The 21092-nt window shown below is 36.1% G+C and overlaps 1 protein-coding gene across 8 annotated transcripts in view; it reads left to right on the plus strand.

Moving 5' to 3' along the window:
- LINGO2 (leucine rich repeat and Ig domain containing 2) overlaps nucleotides 1–20101 on the plus strand; it is a 1273527-nt gene extending 1253426 nt beyond the window's left edge. For all 8 annotated transcript variants that reach the window (XM_055140388.1, XM_055140505.1, XM_055140570.1 and 5 more), the window contains one exon: nucleotides 6924–20101. In XM_055140388.1, coding sequence (XP_054996363.1) covers nucleotides 6959–8779 — 1821 coding nt within the window. In that variant the 5' untranslated portion in view covers nucleotides 6924–6958 and the 3' untranslated portion in view covers nucleotides 8780–20101. The remainder of the gene's footprint in view (nucleotides 1–6923) is intronic.
- Nucleotides 20102–21092: the final 991 nt, after the last annotated feature.

A 21092-nucleotide genomic window follows, 5' to 3' on the forward strand; every position in this document is an offset into this window, starting at 1 on the left:
GACATAGATGCAGTCCAGCAGAAAGCTGAGTTAAAAGTGTGAAGAAAAATGCTAAAGAAAGCCCAGAGGAAAGATGAAAAAATTATATATTTTCTTATATTTAAAAGTGAGCATTGCTATATAAATCCATCTTAAAATAGTAGTAGTTATCTGAAACGAATTATACTTCAGTGATAATGAATGAGAAATAGTGGAAGAAGTAAAGGCTAAAAGTTAAATGTTCTTCCTTCAAGTAAAAATATTGCACAGAAATATGGACTTCATTACTAAGGTATATATAGCCATAGGCAAATGACTAAACAAGTACAAGGGGTGTTTTTTCTTCTCCTGGGGTCAAGAAATAAATACTACTGTGCTCTTTTGAATCCTTGGGATATATTCCCAGAAGTGGTATTGCGGGGTCATATGGAAGCTCAACTTCTAGTTTTTGAAGGACTGTCCATCTTGTTTGCCAGAAAGGCTTGACCAGTCAGCATTCCCACCAACAGTGAAGCAGTGTCCCTTTTCCCCACATCCACGCCGGCATTGGTTGCTTTTGTTCTTTTGAATGTGTGCCAGTCTCTGTGGTGTGAGATGATATCTCATTGTTGTTTTGATTTGCATCTCCCTGATGACTAGTGATGTGGAGCATTTTTTCATGTGCCTTTTGGCCATTTGTATTTCTTTTTTGAGGAAACTTCTGTTCATTTCTTCTCCCCATTTTTTGATGGGGTTGGAGGTTTTTTTCTCATACAGTTCCACAAGTATCTTGTATATCTTGGATATTAATCCCTTATCAGATGGGTATTGGGTAAATATTCTTTCCCATTCTGTGGGCTCTTTCTGTATTTTGGTCACTGTTTCTTTTGAAGTGCAGAAACTTATATTCATTGCAGCACTGTTCACAATAGCCAAAATATGGAAAAAACCCGAGTGCCCTAAAACAGATGACTGGTTAAAGAAACTCTGGTACATCTACACAATGGAATACTATGCAGCTGTTAGGAGAGATGAAGTCATGAAATTTGCTTATAAATGGGTAAATATGGAGAGTATCATGTTAAGTGAAATGAGTCAGAAAGAGAGGGACAGACATAGAGGGACTGCACTCATTTGTGGAGTGTGGGGTAGCATCACATGAGACTGACACCCAAGGACAGTAGATACAATGGCCAGGGGGATTGCCCCATAGCTGGAAGACTGCTTCATGAGCAGAAGGGGAAAGGCAGATGGAATAGAGAAGGGATCACTAAGAAAATGATGGCTGGAGGAACAGTTGGGATGGGAGATGCATGCCGAAAGTAGATAATGGACCAAACATGATGACTTCTCAGTGTCTGTGTTGCAAGCTATAATGCCCAAAAGTAGAGAGAGAATATGGGGACTATTGTCTGCCTTAGAGGCAGAGGGAGGGTGGGAAAGGGGGGGGTATGCCAGGGATATTGGTGGTGGGGAATGTGCACTGGTGGAGGGATGGATGTTTGTTCATTGTGAGATTGTAACCCAAACATGAAAGCTTATAACTCTCATGGTGATTCAATAAAATAAAAAAAAATAAAAAATAAATACTCTAGCAGGACTTGTGGATTATTTCATAATCTTCCACTGTAGGTAAGAACTTCCACTATGGTGTGTGTATATATATTATATATATGTATATATATAATGATTTCTGTCTGACAGCTACCAGAAAATCTAGAGAACAAATGTTATCTTTATAGTCTCTTTTGTAAGTGGTAATTTACTATTGTATTGTTATCATTCTGAACTGGGAGGGTTTACCTAACTGAAGTTTTGCTATGCCAAATGAAGATAATAAACATGAAACAATACAGCAGAAGTCTTAGGTCCTTTATAAATAATGTTACTGAGAGATTATGGGGCTTAATAATTAATGGTACCATTAATAGGAGTAAAGAAGTAACAAATTTTGTTTTCTGAAAACTTTCTCAAATATAAAAATATAAAATTTTAGAAAGATCAATATATGTCCATGTAGAATAAGCAGGGAAGAGCCATAAAATTACTAACAGCCATAAAAAATTCTCAGAATTATTTATAATTCTTATTTGAACTCCATCATGCAGTTCTTCTCATGTAAATCTTTTAGGCTCATTGAAAATTAGACTTAAGACACATGAGACCAAAGTCTAGAGAGATGGCGCAGTGTGTAAGGGATTTGCCTTACACGCAGCTGACCTGGGTACTGTGTGCATGTCCCCAGCATCACCAGGAGTAATCCTTGAGGGCGGAGCCAGGAGTCTGCCTTGGGCACTGAACGGTTTACCATCCCCACCCATATCACCAAGTGACATGAGATCAAATATCTCATTTAATGATCAGGGTACTTGAGACCAGAAGAGTAGTCTTCCTCTTTATAGCGCTTTAAAACATAAGTGAACAAGAACCTATATCTTAACTTCCAAAGCATACTCATGAAGTTGTCAGTGTGCATTTTATCATCGTTTTGTGCCTTATTCAGTTGCCAGAAAACTAAATCAATCAAAGAATTTCCCGGACAAATTACATATCATTACCTTATCATCCATCAAAACAACTGTTATTCTTTTAAACAATCTATAGCCATCATTATTTTTTCCATTTTTGTAATCTTTCAGATGATGTCTAGTTGAAAAATCTCCATTCTACAAATCTTACTATTTCTCCTTATTTTTGTATCATCATTTTGAGGATCTCCTCCAGGGTCCTCCTCATCGTCCTTAAAGTAAATCCATGTTTTATTTGGCACACTCTCTTTCCTGACAACTACTATTTCAATAAATTAAACCATTACCCCACAAAGCATTATAATGACAGCTATCATGTTTGTGCCGAACCTCTTACATAGGCCATCCTTGTATCTAATTTACTTTGTTGTCATAACTTAATACAAGAGATAATGAGGCTCACAGACATTATCAGCAATACCTGTCTCTCAGCTCACAACTTACAGATGTCAAATACAGAAGTTTTAAAAATTTATTTGTTATTTATTTTTAATACCACAGAATTTCAAGGGTCAAGTTAAATACTGTCTACACATGTAATACTCACTAGCAAATGCATCAGGGTAACGTCATAATTTTTCATGAATCTTGAAGTTAGTTTTGTTGTCTTTAGTGATCTAATTTACTTTAGTTATTTATCTTCCACAGATTTTTGAGAATACCTGACAAATGTTTTTCATTTCCTTGTTTGATGTAGCATAATATCTATTTCATCCTAAAAGGCGCAATTTTATCTTTTAAAAGCAGAGTAATATTCCTCTAAATAAATATGCCATAGCTTCTTTACCAAGTCATTTAACGATGGGCATGGAAGAGGATATGATGTTTTGGCTCTTGTGAATAACACTTCTGTGATTTTATGGATGCAGATCTCTTTTTGAATGTATTTCCTTGTTTGGGGATAAATGTTTTGGAGTGGTATTGCTGGATCTTAGGGTATTTTTATTTTTAAAGAAATGTCTATATCAAATGCAAACTTTAACCCGGGTAAGTCTGTCTAGCCTTTCTGCTAGTTCTATATTTTCCTGATTGCTTCCTTAAGTCCACTCCCTGTTGTTTCTCAGGGTTTTTCTTTCAGTAATAGAATGAGCTGTAAAATAAATACGCGATATACAAAAGTATGAAAATACCCAATTTCATACGCTAAATTTAAAAAGGTACTAATCATTGTGACTGAGAGTCTCTTTGATCAGAACTAACAGAAAGGCCCAAGTCAGCTCCCTACAGATTTTACTTTCCTCCTTTATTCTTAATGAAATGGAGTTCATCTTGTCAAACCTTGGTCACAGTCGGATATTATAAGAACACTTTGATTATAAGGCTTCTGCTGACAGTGAGAGCTAAATGGAGTCAGCAGTTTGTCCTTCTAGACGAAAACTGAGAAATCTCTGTGATGAGAATAATAAAACAAAGTGTTCCTACGCAGTTCCTAAACTACATCAATGAACTTTGATGAAACGTAGCCCAAATGATTGGTTAGAAAGGCAGTGGTAGAATGGGAGAGGCGTTCCACATTTGAAGTCATCTTGCCAGCTGCCTCCTTGCTAAGCAGCCATCCATCCTTCTTTGTAAAGCTTCTTTACTTTGATTGGGACCAAACTAATCAATTTTTCAGAAAAAAAAAATTGTTAGGTACTACTGCTAGGTACAATCTTAGTTGACCTCTTTTTCTTAGTAAGTTGCAATCATCACTGAATTAGATGTTGTCAATTCCATGTAATATACATTCAAAACACAATTAATAAATATCACTGTATCACTGGCATGCCGTTGCTCATTGATTTGTTCGAGCAGGCACCAGTAACATCTCCAATGTAAGACTTGTTACTGTTTATGGCATATTGAATATGCCTCAGGTAGCTTGACAGGGTCTGCTGTGCGGGTGAGATACTCTCAGTAGTTTGCCAGGCTCTCTGAGAGGGGCGGAGGAATTGAACCTGGGTCTGCTGCATGCAAGGCAAACACCCTACCTGCTGTGCTATCGCTCCAGCCCATTAATAAATAACCTTTCCCTAAACAGTTTTTGAAATCAGTCAGAAATAGGATACCAGTTATCTTTTTATCTAATGGGAAGTATGTAGATGAGATAAACTTTGTCCCAAAATGCAGTTCTCTCCAGTGATATGTATAAAGGTAACTTTTTCTTTTTTACCATCAATTCCAAATTAAAAGTGTTGAAGCCAGAGAGACAGCCCAGAGGTTTAGGCATCTACCTTGCAAATAGTTGACCCTAGTTTTATTCTTGGCACCCATTATATGGTTCCATGAGGACCACCAGGAGTAATCCCTTAGCACATAGTAGGAATAAACCCTGAGTAAAGCCAAATGTATCTCAAAAACAAAATAAAAACTACTGGATATATAATGAAACCTTCCTTTAAACACAATCACCAATAATTATCCCTACCCTATAAAAATATGAAAAAAATTAAAAATATTATTTTTGAGGAATGGAGTATCATTAATTTGCTCAAGAAAATCAGACATCTCGGCCCTGTTCCAGACACTTAAGAGAACTAGGAATTGCTTGTCCTGTTAGTACTTTTAAATTTGTCATATGACTGAATGGTGTCAGATTCTATGCAATAGATAAAAGGCTAAAAAGTATCTTTGCTTCTTCCTCTCCCCTAACCAATCTATAACTAAAGAATTGATAGGTTTAAGAGGTATTATGAGGCAGGCTGGCTATCTGTTGAACCATGCCCCTGACTGAGATCAGTTTCACTCTTGGTTTGAGTTAATGCAGTAGCATCCATCTCTCGCCTGTGAGTCTATATTTTGTGCTGCAGAAAGATTAATCTTCCCAAAATATAAATCTGATCATATCACTCTTTTGCATAAAACAATTTAATCGTGTGTCATTGCCCTCAAGATAAAGTACAAACAGCTTATCACAGTTTACAAGCCTCTTGTAAATCGTTCTCCTAATTACCTCTTCAAAATCTTTTCTCTATTTTCCCTCCTGGCTTTGATCCAACCATCCTAAACTACTTTATTCCCCAAATTACTCAATGTCCGCCATTGTTTCCATGCCTTTCCTAAAACCTCTAATATGGATGGTGGAGTACAGGCTTAAACTTTCAAATGGAAATATTTTGCTAAAAAGCAATTGATAATTTGCTGCAGGTAAATATTATCAATATTATCAATCTAATCAACTGGGATATTTAAATTGGATATTGAAATCTTTAGAGGAAGAAAGATGTATATAAATATGTTGATAATGAGATAAATCTATCCAAAAAATTAGCAAAGAATTTGGATAGATATTTTTCCAATGTAGTTATACAGATAACTGAAACCAAAATATGGCCTCCAAAACTAAAAGATAAAATAAATTAAAGGAAGTGGCATATCAGGGCTGGAGCGATAGCACAGTGGGTAGGGCATTTGCCTTGCACGAGGCTGACCCAAGTTTGATTCCCAGCATCCCATATGTTCTCTCGAGCACCACCAGGAGTAATTCCTGAGTGCACGGGCCAAGAGTAACCCCTGTGCATTGCCGGATGTGACCCAAAAAGCAAAAACAAAAAAAAAGTGGTATTGATGCTAATTTTAAAAGTCCACATTGATAATAAAATTTTAGCTCACATCTCTCAATGATTGATAGAAAGTTTAAGAATGACCTTTACAGACCACTACAACTAAACATGTCTGTTTTAAGTACACCGATACTTATTATGTTGATCTGAAAATAGTCTTAGCAGAATTAATAGACTTAGAGGAATGGGAATATAGCAGTATAGTTGTTTTTTATATATATTAAACATAAATTTTATTATCACAACTCTTATATGTCTTTATTTTGCTCATGTCTATAATTAAAAGAGATGTGGTAGACCTTTTAATTTACCATGAATAAAACCTATTTATCAAGATGTACTGAACTATAAAGAGACATGAAGACTAAAATTAAGATTTTAATTAAAAATTTACGTGGAAAGAAAAAACGTTCCAATATTTTGCATTGTATATATCTTTTATATATATATGTTTAACCTAAGTATTTGATGTTGAATGAAACTTTAGTGAGCTCCATTTTGGACAGAGGATTTTCCAAATATTAAAGATACAGACACTGATTCAAACTTAATAGTTTTCCTCTTAGCTACGAGTTTTTGTTACTGTCATCTGGGATTAAAATAAAGTACTGTATAGAGTATATTTTGTTTGACCTGACAGGCTATTCCAAGATACTGCCTTAGTCTCTTTGTAGTTGTCAAAATATCCCACTTTATAGCCAAGAAAACTGAAGTGCAGGGAGGTAAGTTACTTATCAAGATCTCATAAGCTGATAATGGCAGCTCACAGGTTTATGTGCACATCAGTGTAATTCAAAATCCAGTCTCTCTCCATGTTCTCCCTGCATTATTTATTCCTTTACCAAAAGATCCTAACTAAAAACTCTTATTCCTCTTTTTGCCCCTTTTCCTGCAGGCTCCTGACCAAGATATAGACTAAGAGGTGGAGTCATGCTTCACACGGCCATATCATGTTGGCAGCCATACCTGGGTCTGGCTGTGGTGTTAGTCTTCATGGGATCCACCATTGGCTGCCCTGCTCGCTGCGAATGTTCTGCCCAGAACAAATCCGTTAGCTGCCACCGAAGGCGGTTGATTGCTATCCCAGAGGGCATTCCTATAGAGACCAAAATATTGGACCTCAGCAAAAACAGACTGAAGAGTGTGAACCCTGAAGAGTTCATATCCTATCCTCTACTCGAGGAGATAGACCTGAGTGACAACATCATCGCCAATGTAGAACCAGGAGCATTTAACAATCTCTTTAATCTTCGGTCCCTACGACTAAAGGGCAATCGCCTGAAGTTGGTCCCATTGGGGGTATTCACGGGGCTATCCAACCTCACCAAGCTTGACATTAGTGAGAATAAGATTGTCATATTGCTGGACTACATGTTCCAGGATCTGCATAACCTAAAGTCTCTAGAAGTGGGGGACAATGATTTGGTTTATATATCACACAGGGCCTTCAGTGGGCTGCTGAGCTTGGAGCAGCTCACCCTGGAGAAATGCAACCTAACAGCCGTACCAACAGAAGCCCTTTCTCACCTCCGCAGCCTCATCAGCCTGCATCTGAAGCATCTCAATATCAACAATATGCCCGTGTATGCCTTTAAGAGACTGTTCCACCTGAAACACCTAGAGATTGACTATTGGCCTTTACTAGATATGATGCCTGCCAATAGCCTTTACGGTCTCAACCTAACATCTCTCTCCATCACCAACACCAACCTGTCCACCGTGCCCTTCCTTGCCTTCAAACACCTGGTGTATCTCACCCACCTGAACCTCTCCTACAACCCCATCAGCACTATCGAAGCAGGCATGTTCTCTGACCTGATCCGCCTGCAGGAGCTTCACATCGTGGGGGCCCAGCTCCGTACCATTGAGCCTCACTCCTTCCAAGGGCTCCGTTTCCTTCGAGTGCTCAATGTGTCCCAGAATCTACTGGAAACTCTGGAAGAGAATGTCTTCTCCTCCCCTAGGGCTTTGGAGGTCCTGAGCATTAATAACAACCCTCTGGCCTGTGACTGCCGTCTCCTCTGGATCCTGCAGCGGCACCCCACTCTGCAGTTCGGGGGCCAACAACCCATGTGTGCCGGCCCAGACACCATCCGTGAAAGATCGTTCAAGGATTTCCATAGCACCGCCCTGTCTTTTTACTTCACCTGCAAAAAACCCAAAATCCGTGAAAAGAAACTGCAGCATCTGCTGGTGGATGAAGGACAAACAGTCCAGCTGGAATGCAATGCGGATGGAGACCCCCAACCTGTGATATCCTGGGTGACACCTCGGAGGCGTTTTATCACCACCAAGTCCAATGGAAGAGCTACGGTGCTGGGCGATGGCACCTTGGAAATCCGCTTCGTTCAAGATCAAGACAGTGGGATGTACATTTGCATCGCCAGCAACGCTGCTGGAAACGACACCTACACGGCCTCCTTAACTGTGAAAGGATTCACTTCCGACCGCTTCCTTTACGCCAACAGGACCCCTATGTACATGACCGACTCCAATGACACCACTTCCAATGGCACGAATGCCAATACCTTTTCCCTGGACCTTAAAACAATACTGGTGTCGACAGCCATGGGCTGTTTCACATTCCTGGGAGTGGTTTTATTTTGTTTTCTCCTCCTTTTTGTGTGGAGCCGAGGGAAAGGCAAGCACAAAAACAGCATTGACCTTGAGTACGTGCCGCGAAAGAACAACGGTGCTGTTGTGGAAGGGGAGGTGGCTGGACCCAGGAGGTTCAACATGAAAATGATCTGAGGGTCTACCACTCAGAGGATGGTTTCTGTGTCACGGTGGGTAACCATCAAGACAGTCTGGCGCAGTGAATTGCAAGTGAAAAGGCAGCTTGGAGAAGCTGCCCCTGTGTCAAAGCAGGGTCCTTGGAAACAGGAGGACTTCTTATGGAGACTCTCCACCTAGAGGCAGGCAGACATGTGTCAGAGCGCTCCACACAGTGGGATACTAATTGTTTGCATTGCAAATATTGGCATTCTGGGGATCTCAGTAATGAACCTGAACCTTTGGCTCATGCTCATGGACAATTATTCAACATTTTCTACCACTGCAAAAACAAAAGAAAATATAAAAAGAACAACCTACAATGTAGGATTTACATATTTAAAAAGACACATTTGTCTAAAACATACTCTACAGAAAAATTTATATCTATGATTATCATTTGTTAAAAGCCTTGCATCATACCATGTTGATTCAGTATCACACACCCCCCAAAATATATCCTTTCCTTTTTTTTTTAAACATATATGCTGTATATGTTTTAAAGCAATATGAATGAGAGGTTGTGCTTTTAGTTACTCACCAATATAGATCCAAGTGTGATTTCACCTTCCTTTGCATACAATAACCTTGAGTCTAGATCCCTGGAGTTTTGGGCAGAGACATGTTGAAAGATGCAATTGTCTGATGTAGGATGCCAAGAAAAAGGACCCAAGGCAAAACTGCTCTACTCTGTTAACTTCTGTTACTATAAATAAAGGCATGTGCCTAGTTTTGATACAGAATGGAATATTTTTTATACTTGTGATATCACATTGGACCAGTTTACTGTAACAAAGCCCTTGGTTTCTCCAGAAGGTGGGTGTGCCACTGGTAGTACCTGAAAAATGCAAGGTAGGTGTTAATAATGAAAGTGGTTCATTTATCAAGAACTTGATTTTCTTTTTACCAGTTGTGAATAATGGTTTCATAGAAAACGGAAGAAGCTATACTTGTTATAAATGCATATAGGGTAATATTCACCTTGTTGTCAAGATCAAGAAGTCAGATATTTAAACATTTTCTGGATAAAAACAATTCTTCTTAGATGCTAACACAAACCAGGGTGATTCATGCACAACATGATGTTAATGTGACTAAGGACCTGTTTAAAATTTGATAAAAGTTGATGGCTGAATTGTTGCCAAAGGAAAGATCCAGCTACTGCCACTCTGATGTTGTCTGTTCAGCACTGAACACACAGTATTAGCCTGAAGGGGCTACTTTAGAGTTTCTCCCTACTTTCTTACCAAATAAACATTGGCTGTTTTTGTTCATTTATCTTGTTTAGACAACCTGCATCTGTCTTGCTTTTAAAGAGGTGAAGAGAAACAAAGTGGAAAAGGCTGACATTTTTTTCTCTCCAGTGAGGAAAAAGATTACCCCCTATAATTTGCAAATTGTGCAGACACGTTTATCCTTCTGAAACTAGAATATTTTCCCAATTCAACTTATACTAATTATTGTTATTCAAAAGATTATAGTTTTATGGGCCAAAGAGATAGTAAAGCCCTTAGGGCAGTTGTCTGGCATGAGGCCAATGGGGTTCAGTACCCACCACCACATAAGGTCCTCTGAGCACAGAGCCAAGAGAAAACCTTGAGCACAGCTGGGTGTGGGCCAAAAACTAATTATAGTTTTAAAAAGTGGCATCATGCCCTTCCCACCACTGATCTGGTCAAATGAAATAATTTCATTTAACTAAATGTTGAAGGAATTGTTTTCAAAGCATATAAAGTATTGACTAAAGAGCGTATTTACTCGACACCCATATTCACTCTTACTGTGATATATTTAATCAGCACACAAACAGAAGTTTCAGTACTTTCCACATTTCAAGTGATATCTGAAATAAGCCCTCTCATTTGGAGGACATGAATGTTGGAACAGAAAGATTCAAGCATTTGTCTTTTGACAAGATATGCATAAAGCTCACCCTTCTTTTACTCTTTTACTCTTTTAAGAACTTCAATAAAATTTAATTTATCCCAATAGAAAACTTGATGGTCCAGAATTTTTTTTAAATTAACTAGCAGCATAATAATAACCCATTAATAGGGAATAGAAAGTGAAATGAAAAGGTTGAAAAACTGTCTATTTGACTCTTGCAATGATTATCATAGATGTTTTAGAAATTAATTTCTCATGTGTAGCCTTCACCTTATTTATACCTAACAATACAAAACAAGACCTGCTTTACATACTTTTTATCACAATTCCAATTTGTGCACAAATGCAATGGGGTCTTTCAAATTTCAGAAATAACACCAGGTTCTTCTAATTTAAAGAAGAAAAAGAAAGTTAAAGTGAAGTCTCCAAAAAGTTTACAGTAGATAGATTGTCTTAATTTTGCAACATCATAAGCAGGTAGGATTATCTAACACAAATATAAAAGAAAAATAGAGCAATAAATAAAAGGGCTTTCTATTTCCAACTACTTATGTTTAATTTCTTTCAAAATAAAAATTTACCAAAAACAAATCAGTTATATGAAATTAAAGTTATCTCACCCATGAAAAGTTTTATTTCCAAATTTCAGTTTTTATTCCATTAGCAGATTGTACTTAAGGGGTTGCCATATCCTGGTTCACAGAACAATAGTTATTTAAGCATTCATCTCAGAAAGGAATGGAGTCCCAAAGAGTAGTAAATTCAACAAAATGCTGATTTACATAACCAGGTTTTGAAGTTCACAATCTGAGCCTAATAAATCAGAAAAATCCTGTAAGCAAAAACCCTATTTAATGTTTACCGTGGTGTTTCTCTTACATTTTTGCTTGTTTCTCTTGCTTATTTGAGCATGTAGCATGTTTTTTCATAATGTTACTGCTGATAGCTTTAAAAACCAGTGTTCCATAGACCAACTTAGTCAAAATGTTATAAAATAGCACTCTTCTAAGACTCAGTGTTTTGAGAAGAGATTCATGATTCTTCTGAAACATCCTCAACTCAATGTACTTAATAAGAAATAGTAAAGCCACTATTTCACTTGGAGTTCTATAGATTACAAGATATTTACCCACCATTTTAAGTGAATACATTAAAAATATAGTGACCAAGTATTTGGGGAGAATTTTCACCTTTTTATGGGAAATAGCACAGTAATGGACTTACAGGTAATTTAATGGCATTTTTTTTATATTCTATCAGTATAGATCTCATGTTTCACTGTATCTCATCTCTGGAACTATAAATTAATTTTTCATAATGGAATTTTTTATTTATGGCTTTAGGTTACCTCTTGATTAGATCAAGCCAGATCATGGTATAGAATAACAACTTATACTAGCACATAGGCCAAATCTACCCTTACTAGTCATCTCTAAGACATCTTTTTCCAAAATGATTTTTCTCAAATCATCTTAAAAGAAAATACAATTGTTTGGCCAAGAATTGTGTGTTGACCAGGTCACTGAATGTGTACATTAAAACTTTTCAGATAAACATTTATTCTTTCAATGCACTAAATCTTGCAAAAGGTTTTAGTTGACTAAAATGCTAATTATCTCAGTTCATCCATTTCTGTAAATACCTGAAATGTATATTGTTAGAGAATAACTCACCATAAGATGTGCCCTAGTATGTTCCTGGCAAGAACTTCAACTTTTCTAAATTCTTTTATTACTCACTTCGTAAAACTTGATTTGCATTAAATTTATAATTAAGAGCTTTATTAATATTCTCAACAATTGAACATGTACCTGATAATTTTCAAGGACTTTTTGTCAGAAATTCAATTTTGTTTATTCCCCAGAAATTTTTCTGATTACCAATAACTCTAGCAATACAGAGGCATTCGAATCTGCCCTACAGTTATTAAGTTGGATAGTTTATTATTATTTTCTGTCAAATATTATATTTTCCCCAGTATTCAGGGCCTAGAAGTTACACTCAATACTTTAAAAAAAAAAGAATTTTTCCACCTTCAAGGAATATTTTCCCTATAACTCAAGTAGGAACAAATACATTTATGTATTAGAAGATACAAAAATAAGTATGTGATCTTGAAGTATAATCACTGAGCAGGGTTCCGTGTAGATTAATTTACTCTTCTAGTGTCTCCCTTCATCTCTATGTTGAGACATCAGTTTCACTTCAGGGATTGTGCTTAGAAGCTATCCAACAACACTGAATATTTCTTGCAATTTTCTAGGAAAGTATAAACATATTTTCAGTTTAGAAAGCTGGTATGCAACAAAAATACATATCAAAAGCTTAAAGAATGGTTGGGAGAAGATACTTGGATTCATTTTAATCATATTTTCTTTATTACTGAGTTTTATAGTTATTCCCAGGAAAAATGAGAAAGTATACCCTTCTTTAATTGTCATGAGCATCCTTTTTAATTCCTATTCCCTATGTCCTGACACCTTTATGTATCATATATAAACAATTTCAAATGGATTTTGTGGCACATAAACCTAGTAATAAAACCTTTGGGCCAAAGCCATTCATTCTTAGTTGTACTTAGTTTCTAAAAGATGTATCATCTTTATCACTGGGACTCAGGTCCTAGAATCTATTACATCATGTGCCTGTTTAGTTCAATGACTTTTGACCTTTGGTTTTATAAACTCATTTCAAATGAAATCCACATTAATTTCTGACTGAGGAGTTTTGGACTTATTTTGTTTGTTCTGTGTGAAAAACCTTGAGTAGTGAAGTAACCTGTACTTCACATGTTAATTTTAGAACTACATGATCCAGTTAGACAACAAAGGGACTTTCTTCTACTTTCTTCGGCAAACATTTACCTACACTCAAAACCACTCCCCTTTACAACTATAAAAGATATTCCCCAAGAGACTTTTCTCATTCTCACTCCAGCAAAAGTATGAACACATGGAAAGGACAGTTCTACAGTGCAAGTGTTCAAAATCAAAATGACAGCTGACTTGTGATGATAGTTATCTGAATTGCCTAATGAAAACTAGGACAAAAGGACATCTTGACTTGCAAAATTTCCCTAACTTGACCACATTTTCAAACAACTATTAATGGCAAGTTTTCAAATCTTATTCATTTGTCTGTAGCACTGTACTGTAGCACTGTCATCCCATTGTTCATCGATTTGCTTGAGCAGGCACCAGTAAAGTCTCCATTGTGGGACTTGTTACTGTTTTTGGCATATAGAACACACCATGGGTAGCTTGCCAGGCTCTGCCAAGCTCGGCCATGCGGGCGGGATACTCTCGGTAGCTTGTCGGGCTCTCTGAGAGGGACAGAGGAATCAAATCTGAGTCAGCTGCATGTGAGGCAAACTCCCTACCCGCTGTGCTATGGCTTCAGTCCATTTGTCTAGGGAGCTGTGAATGTAGCTGCAAGTTTTCAATTAAAAATGTCAAAAAACAGAAACTGCTCATCTAATGTGAGCTCTTCAAGAGGTTGCTTAGAATAAAACAATTGCAGGGAAAAGACAAGTTAGTAACAAATTTTTTAATGTTAATTTTTTGGTAATAAATCTGGAGCTAATGGTATTTCTCTTTCAAAATATGGAAATCTGAGCAAGAGAAGGTTACCTGTGCACCCAGATTTCCCTTCAATTGCAACGTCTCTTCTCTCTCCCTTTACCCCCATATTCTGGGACTACAATGTGAGTTACAGCCCTGGAAAATGGAAAGACAAAGCAGGGAAAAGCAGGAACTGCCAATTCCCCAAAGAGCCCACAGAGAAGAAAATGGCCATATTCTTCCACATTCCTTCTCCATTTCCTGGAATCACAATTGAAATGGCTGCCCTTTCTTCAGTTTATTTTCCCACTGTCATGTCCCAGATACACCATACCTCACCAATGAATGATCCCTCCAGGAATGTCTTGTTTCATTGGTACTCCGAAATTTGTGGGTAATTGTTGAACTGCGAATTGCTAAAAAAAAAAAAAAAAAAGAAAAAAAAGAAAAAAGAAACCTATCTCCCTTAAGACTTTAAAAGTTAAGACTTACCATTCACATAATCACAAGCTGACAGCAATCTGCAGGTTGAGTGATTCTGTTTTTTTCTCCCTTCTAAAAGCAGGTGGGTTGATATAATGCCAGCCTTAAATAGAAGCTTTATTTATAGCCTTAGCAGAATGAGCAGAGAGCTGGCATAATCAAGAGGGTACTGCATATTTTAAGGAAGGCATTACCTTTAATATGCAAAATAGCCATTAGGAGACAACAAAAATGCAAATTTAAATTCTACTAAATTGGTTAACTGTATTAATTCAAATGAAGTTTGAAAGATAACTTTCCATAGTAAAATTAGGTCAGAGTAAAAATCCAAGTTTTCTGTTCCAAGTGGGGGGAAAAGAAGAAATATACTTTCCATGTAACTTTTCTTCATTTTTTGTTGCACATCTCCTATTCTAAATTGCTTTAGTATCTTTAGTGTCCAGTACAATATGATATTATCTACAATACCACTTAATTATAGAGACTCATTAGATTGATAATTGTAAAATGAAATTCTCCCAAAATAATTTTAATTAAAAATTTCTTCCAATCTTTATGACAATGTATGTCCAGAAACAAATTGATCTATATACATATACATCTATGTGATAATCAGATAGAATTATCTGGGAGATTTGGGAGAAAAAATTTTCCTCCTCAGATATAAAATCAGATGTACCACACATAAGTTCCTTTATAAAAAGGGAATTATCCTCTTCTTTTTTTCACTTAATGTGGAATGCTCCAAATTATAATTTTAAAACTATTGTTTATATATACATATATAAATATGTGGGGAGGGTGGTTTGATTTTTTTATGTGGTTAAATGTAACTGTTTTAAAAGTTGATAAGCTTGAGCAGGAGGTTTGGGGGGGGATGTGTGTCTGTGTTCTTTAATGTCTTTTATCAAAATAGTCTGGGAATATTCCATAATTGGAAACAACTAACAAACAACCAACAAAATTTTTAACTGCCTGATTACTTGTTTTTATTTTCAAAAAATTAGTACTAATGACAAAAGCATAAATTTATACTTGTGTCTCATTTACTATTATTTTTTTGTTATTGGGCATGTTTTTGAAAACAAGTTAACTTATTTTATTAACATGTAAAATAAGTTAAGAAAACATGTGTTCCTTATTGATGTGAAGGGCTTAAGCATCAGACATCTCCATGAAATACATTGGGGTATAATTAAATAACATATGGTAAAAGACAATTGAAGTCATGTATTAGAAGATATTCTTACTGGAAGAGGTAGGTTGTATGAGTCCAGGAATATCACATTGCTTAATTTGCTTTAGTACTGTTATTAGATCAAACATAATCAACAAATAATTTCCATTCAAAGAAAAGTCGGTGAAATCTGATTCTGACGCCAGGGTGAGTAGAGACCACTTGGAGGGTTCAGAAACCAAGTTCACTGGATCCTCTTACACAAAAATGACCAAGCAACCATAATGAGCTGTGGATTCCAAATGCAGGTAATGTTAAGCACATTACAATGATACTCTAGTGAAGATAACTTTTACATCACTTGCAAAATGATCTCAAATTCATTTGAATTAGTCACAGAAGCAAGTATTGGATATGCCTTCCAGTGAAGAGGGGGTAAGTGGAGGAGAAAGGAGAAAGTTGACAGGAATTGTACCTGAAAACCATATTGATAGATGATGAGTACTTGAGATTTACTTTCTGGAGGCAGCAAAGACTCAAAATTATGAGATGTTAGCAAGAAATTTACAAAAGACCCATTTACTATCCTTGACTTCTGAAACTTTTGAAACTTTCTATCAGAGAGTAATTTCCTTCTCCTTGAAGACTGGGGGAATGCCAACTCTGACACTGAATTTTTTTCATTGAGTATTTCTCAAAGAAATAAACTAGATCTCTGAACTGAATTTTCATGGAGTATTACTTAACTAGAATGACTGAAACAAAAATTTTCAAAATTTTTAAAACAAAAATTTTATAGTTTAAAAACTATATTGTTTTTACTATGGTGGGAAAATATCTCTGCCAAATAATATGTCACAAGTTAGGTAGTCAAATAAGTTCACTAATCAGGGATAAAATGGAATCAATAGCTCAAAACTTGCTCTTAAACAAGTTCTTAACCAGTGGAAAGAAGATAATACAATGGAGTGAAATTTTCATGAAAAAGCTAAACAAACTTTTACTTCATGAGCCTCGCTTCTGGTTCTGTACTTATAAAGTCATTCTGGACATGCAATGATTCATAAATTTAGAAATCCATCATAGTTTTGGATATCAAATGTACAGGCATTGAGGGGTTGTTGGTTTTTATCCCCATTTCCCTTGGGCACACTGCTCAATCTATCTGACTCTTAATGTTTTTCTATCATTTAATATAGTTGAAATAAAGTTATGAGTTCTGCTACTCCCTTTAAGGCAGATAAGTTTATTATAGAACCCAATTTTCTTTTCCTAATTACCTCATTGACAGAGATAAGACATGGGATGTGATGATTATTGTGGAATAAGACCAAATTAGGGAAGAAATTGAAAAAACCTTAATGGAATTCTGGAAAGGAAATTAACCTAAGAATTCTGTCACTGGTAGAAATTTTGAAAACACTGGCTTCTAGGGCTTGCAACTCTAGTGCCTTATCTTATCTCATAAGTAAATGCAAAAATGATGACCCTCAATCAAAAAACTTAGATTGAGAGGAAAAATTCCTTGTTAGAGCTATACCTTGTTCCATTCTACAGTACTATTAACTGTTTAAATCAATGTTGAGAAATGTCAATAAATTTATCTATACAGTACATGTTTTTAAACTAGTTCATGTATTTTAATATTATACTTATAGATATAATAATATAATGCATTATTATATCTATAAATAACAACCACCTGGATAAAGATAAAGGAAAGAAAAGGCAGATGGAAAATATATGAAATAAAAATTCTTAGTAGTCTGCTCAAGTTGCATATGTAAAACTAAGACCAGAACTCAGTCACTAAGGACTTAGGGTCTGAAAGGTAAAACCTAGAAGATAAACTACAAAAACCAGCACACACCTCTGTCTTTGCATGGAAGACTCAAGCATATGTGATTGCAAAGGATTTATATTGGCTAAATTGAATGATTCTGCTTATTGTTATATTGGAGATAAGTCTACTTACCAGATACTGCTCAAAAATAGAAATAATATCAAATAACATTTACACAAAATTTTCTAACTGCAGCATCACTAATCATACACTTTGAAGGATAGAAAATCAAACATGCAAGAGCCATAGCATAGTTCTAACTTGCTCAGTTTGATCTATTCCTTTAGCCACGGGCTATTAGCTGAATGTACAAAAGACTAATAGGTTATTTCTATTACATACATTCAGGGCTCTCATGAAATTTAAACACATATTTAAACACACACACACACAAGCACATGTGCGCAAGCGCATGTACACACACACACATCCATAACATTACTTCCATTTTTTTTTCACCCCCGCTGTTTATCAGTTCAAATGTCCTATTGAGAATCAATTTCACTTATCATGGAAAAACGTAAAAATGCAAAGATATTTCAAGTCAGATGCACCATCTAGAATTATATAAGCTCTTTTATTTCAGCAATACCTGGAGTATTTTCTTGTCTCTACTTCCAGTGGTCTCAAGAGCCTTCTATGGCCCTGCTATAAGAAATTTGCTGATGTTGATGTAGAGGTGGTTTCTACACTCAGCAGCAGTTTTCTTTCCTTAGTCTTCTAAAGTGAAAAAAATTGATAAAAATGGAAAGTACCTGACTTGTGAGCCAAGAGAAGAGTACTTTGTGTTAGTTCGAGGTGTTTTCAGAATAGATTTGATAAGAACTGGAAAATACAACTTTTTCAAATGATAAAATGGGCATACACAATCATACTGAAGGAAAGTGGATGGTATTGATGGATGATGATCAAATATATGTGACACTGCCTCTAATAATTTTCTTCATGGTTTGAATTCCAAGTATTAAATACACATAAAAATTATTCTAAATGTCTGTGTCTTTTTAAATGCTTTCAGTACTATTTCAAATACATACAGAAAATTTAGAAGTATACTTAGTCTTCATTCTTAATTAGAAGCTAGATCTAAATTTCTCCACATTTTTTTAAGAAACAGAAAATTAATGTTTTCAGTCATCAGTCTCCTTTGATTCATTCACCCATCTAATCATGTGAAATCTATCATCATAGTAAGCTAACAGGACTTCAGCAAGTACATTATTGAACTGTGTACAATGTACATTATTAATCCTGCATTTCTCCAAATCAACTTCTTTGGCTTCCATACTGATCACAACCACCGTCTCATTCTATCATCCAAATCATGTGGCTTAGAGATGGGCCTCAATGTCCAACTGACCAGGCACTAACTGGCTCACAGGACCTGCTTTAATGATTCACTCTCAGGGAGTCAGAATAAATAAGTACTGAAAAGACAGAAGATCTGGAGTAAGAGCCCTTGGGACTCGTCTCTGCATTCATGATTCTTTATGGGCAAGCTATTTAATATCTCTGCATCCCTATCTCTCAGAACAACCATAACACTACCTACCTCTCAAGGGTGCTGTGAGGCTTACTGTGAAAACATAAGGGAATGGTATGTAGAATTGGGGGCTATTACAAAGGTGCTACAAAGGATTTAGAGTCACTCAATAAAGTCAGTGAAGATGAAAACTACTTCCCCTATAAGTCCCAGGCCTGCCAGGATAGGTCTACTCCCTTTACAAAAAGAATCTAAAATGGCATTGACCGTCGTTAGCTTCAATATGACCTCTGTGTGAATTTGATCAGGCCCCCTCTCTCTGAGAGAGAAATGATTTGGAAAAATTATTCATCTTAACAAAGGATAATAAATTGATTCACTTCCAGGTGTTGGGGGTCAGGGAAAGTGATTTCAATATGAAACAAAAGTATAAATTGATATCTTCAAGGGGATGCATTTTATTGGAGAAATTTATTGCCTAGGGTTTTCTGTTGTTTTTAGTCTGACTCCCCAGATTTCTGTGCCATTGTTTTCACACACATCTTCTTCTCTCTTTTACTGGAAGGGAAGTGATAACCCTCCTCATTTCACGATGATTCTTTTCATACAGAATGTTTTGCTCAAAGGACAAGCTCTTTCAACAACTATTGTAATTATTTCTTAGAGGGCCGTTTTTAATTGCCATATTGTTTAGCTAAGCCCTATTGTCTTGTTGTCCTTCAAAATTGTCAGTTGCTTTAAATTCAGGGGGGAGGGGGGAGAGCTGATAAGCACATTGTTGTAACTAATTTGTATGTCTAAATTGTCTTATCAGAAAACAAGGTTATGAATTTCATCTGTTGAGACACAAAAATAAAATACTTTCCTAAAGAAAATTGTGCTTGGTTTTGGAGTGCTCTAAAACAGTGTTTTTAAAGAAAAATCTTTTAAACAATTTATTAATAGTGGTATAGTATAATCAGATATTGTACTAGAAGCTTAGCTTTCCACATCTATTGGTATAAATTAATTCTCTATTATACATAATTGGGAAAGAATAAAATAAAATTCTTCAATATTTATAATTAGAAATACAAAGAACATCTGAGAGATCTACATTCAAGGCTAACCATAGAATTACACAGGGCAGACAGAAGTGTGAGTCAGCAGGCAACTTGAATTTTTTCCAGCATGAAATGTCACAATAAGAGGAAATGACTAAAGATCCTATTTGTATTTTTTTCCTTTACATGTTGTATAGATTCTGGTCTAATCTCAAAGTCTTTGATCCGCAATGAATTAACCTTTGTTAATGGTAGTAAATGTAGATCCACTCTCTCTCTCTCTCTCTCTCTCTCTCTCTTTCTCACTCTCTCATTTTCTTACACACACACACACACACACATACACACACACGCACATCCTCCCTCCACTTCTCCATTTATTCAGCTATATATCTATCCAGTTTTCCCAAAATGAGATAAAACTAACTAATGTATATAAAGCTTTAGGCCAATATTTTGATATAGTGATTGAGAGAACCTTTACCCAAAAGAATCAAATGTCATTTAAGTCACACTACCATAAGAAACAAAAACAAAAACTACCTATTGACTACCCATTGATTTGAACCACCAAAATTTAAATCTCACAGTTCTGGAAGCTGCACAGTTCAGGAAACTGGGAAGTTCAATGTCAAAGCAGGTGTTAGTGTCTGGTGAGCTCTCCCCACTCGGCGGACCCAGGTTCGATTCTCAGCATCCCATATGGTCCGCTGAGCACCTCCAGGGGTAATTCCTGAGTGCAGAGCCAGGAGTAACCCCTGTGTGTCTCCAGGTGTAACTCAAAAAAGAAAAAAAAACACAATCTGAAGGTTAAAA

The sequence above is a fragment of the Sorex araneus genome, chromosome 1 (assembly GCF_027595985.1).
Source record: "Sorex araneus isolate mSorAra2 chromosome 1, mSorAra2.pri, whole genome shotgun sequence".
Taxonomy (NCBI): Eukaryota; Metazoa; Chordata; class Mammalia; order Eulipotyphla; family Soricidae; genus Sorex; species Sorex araneus.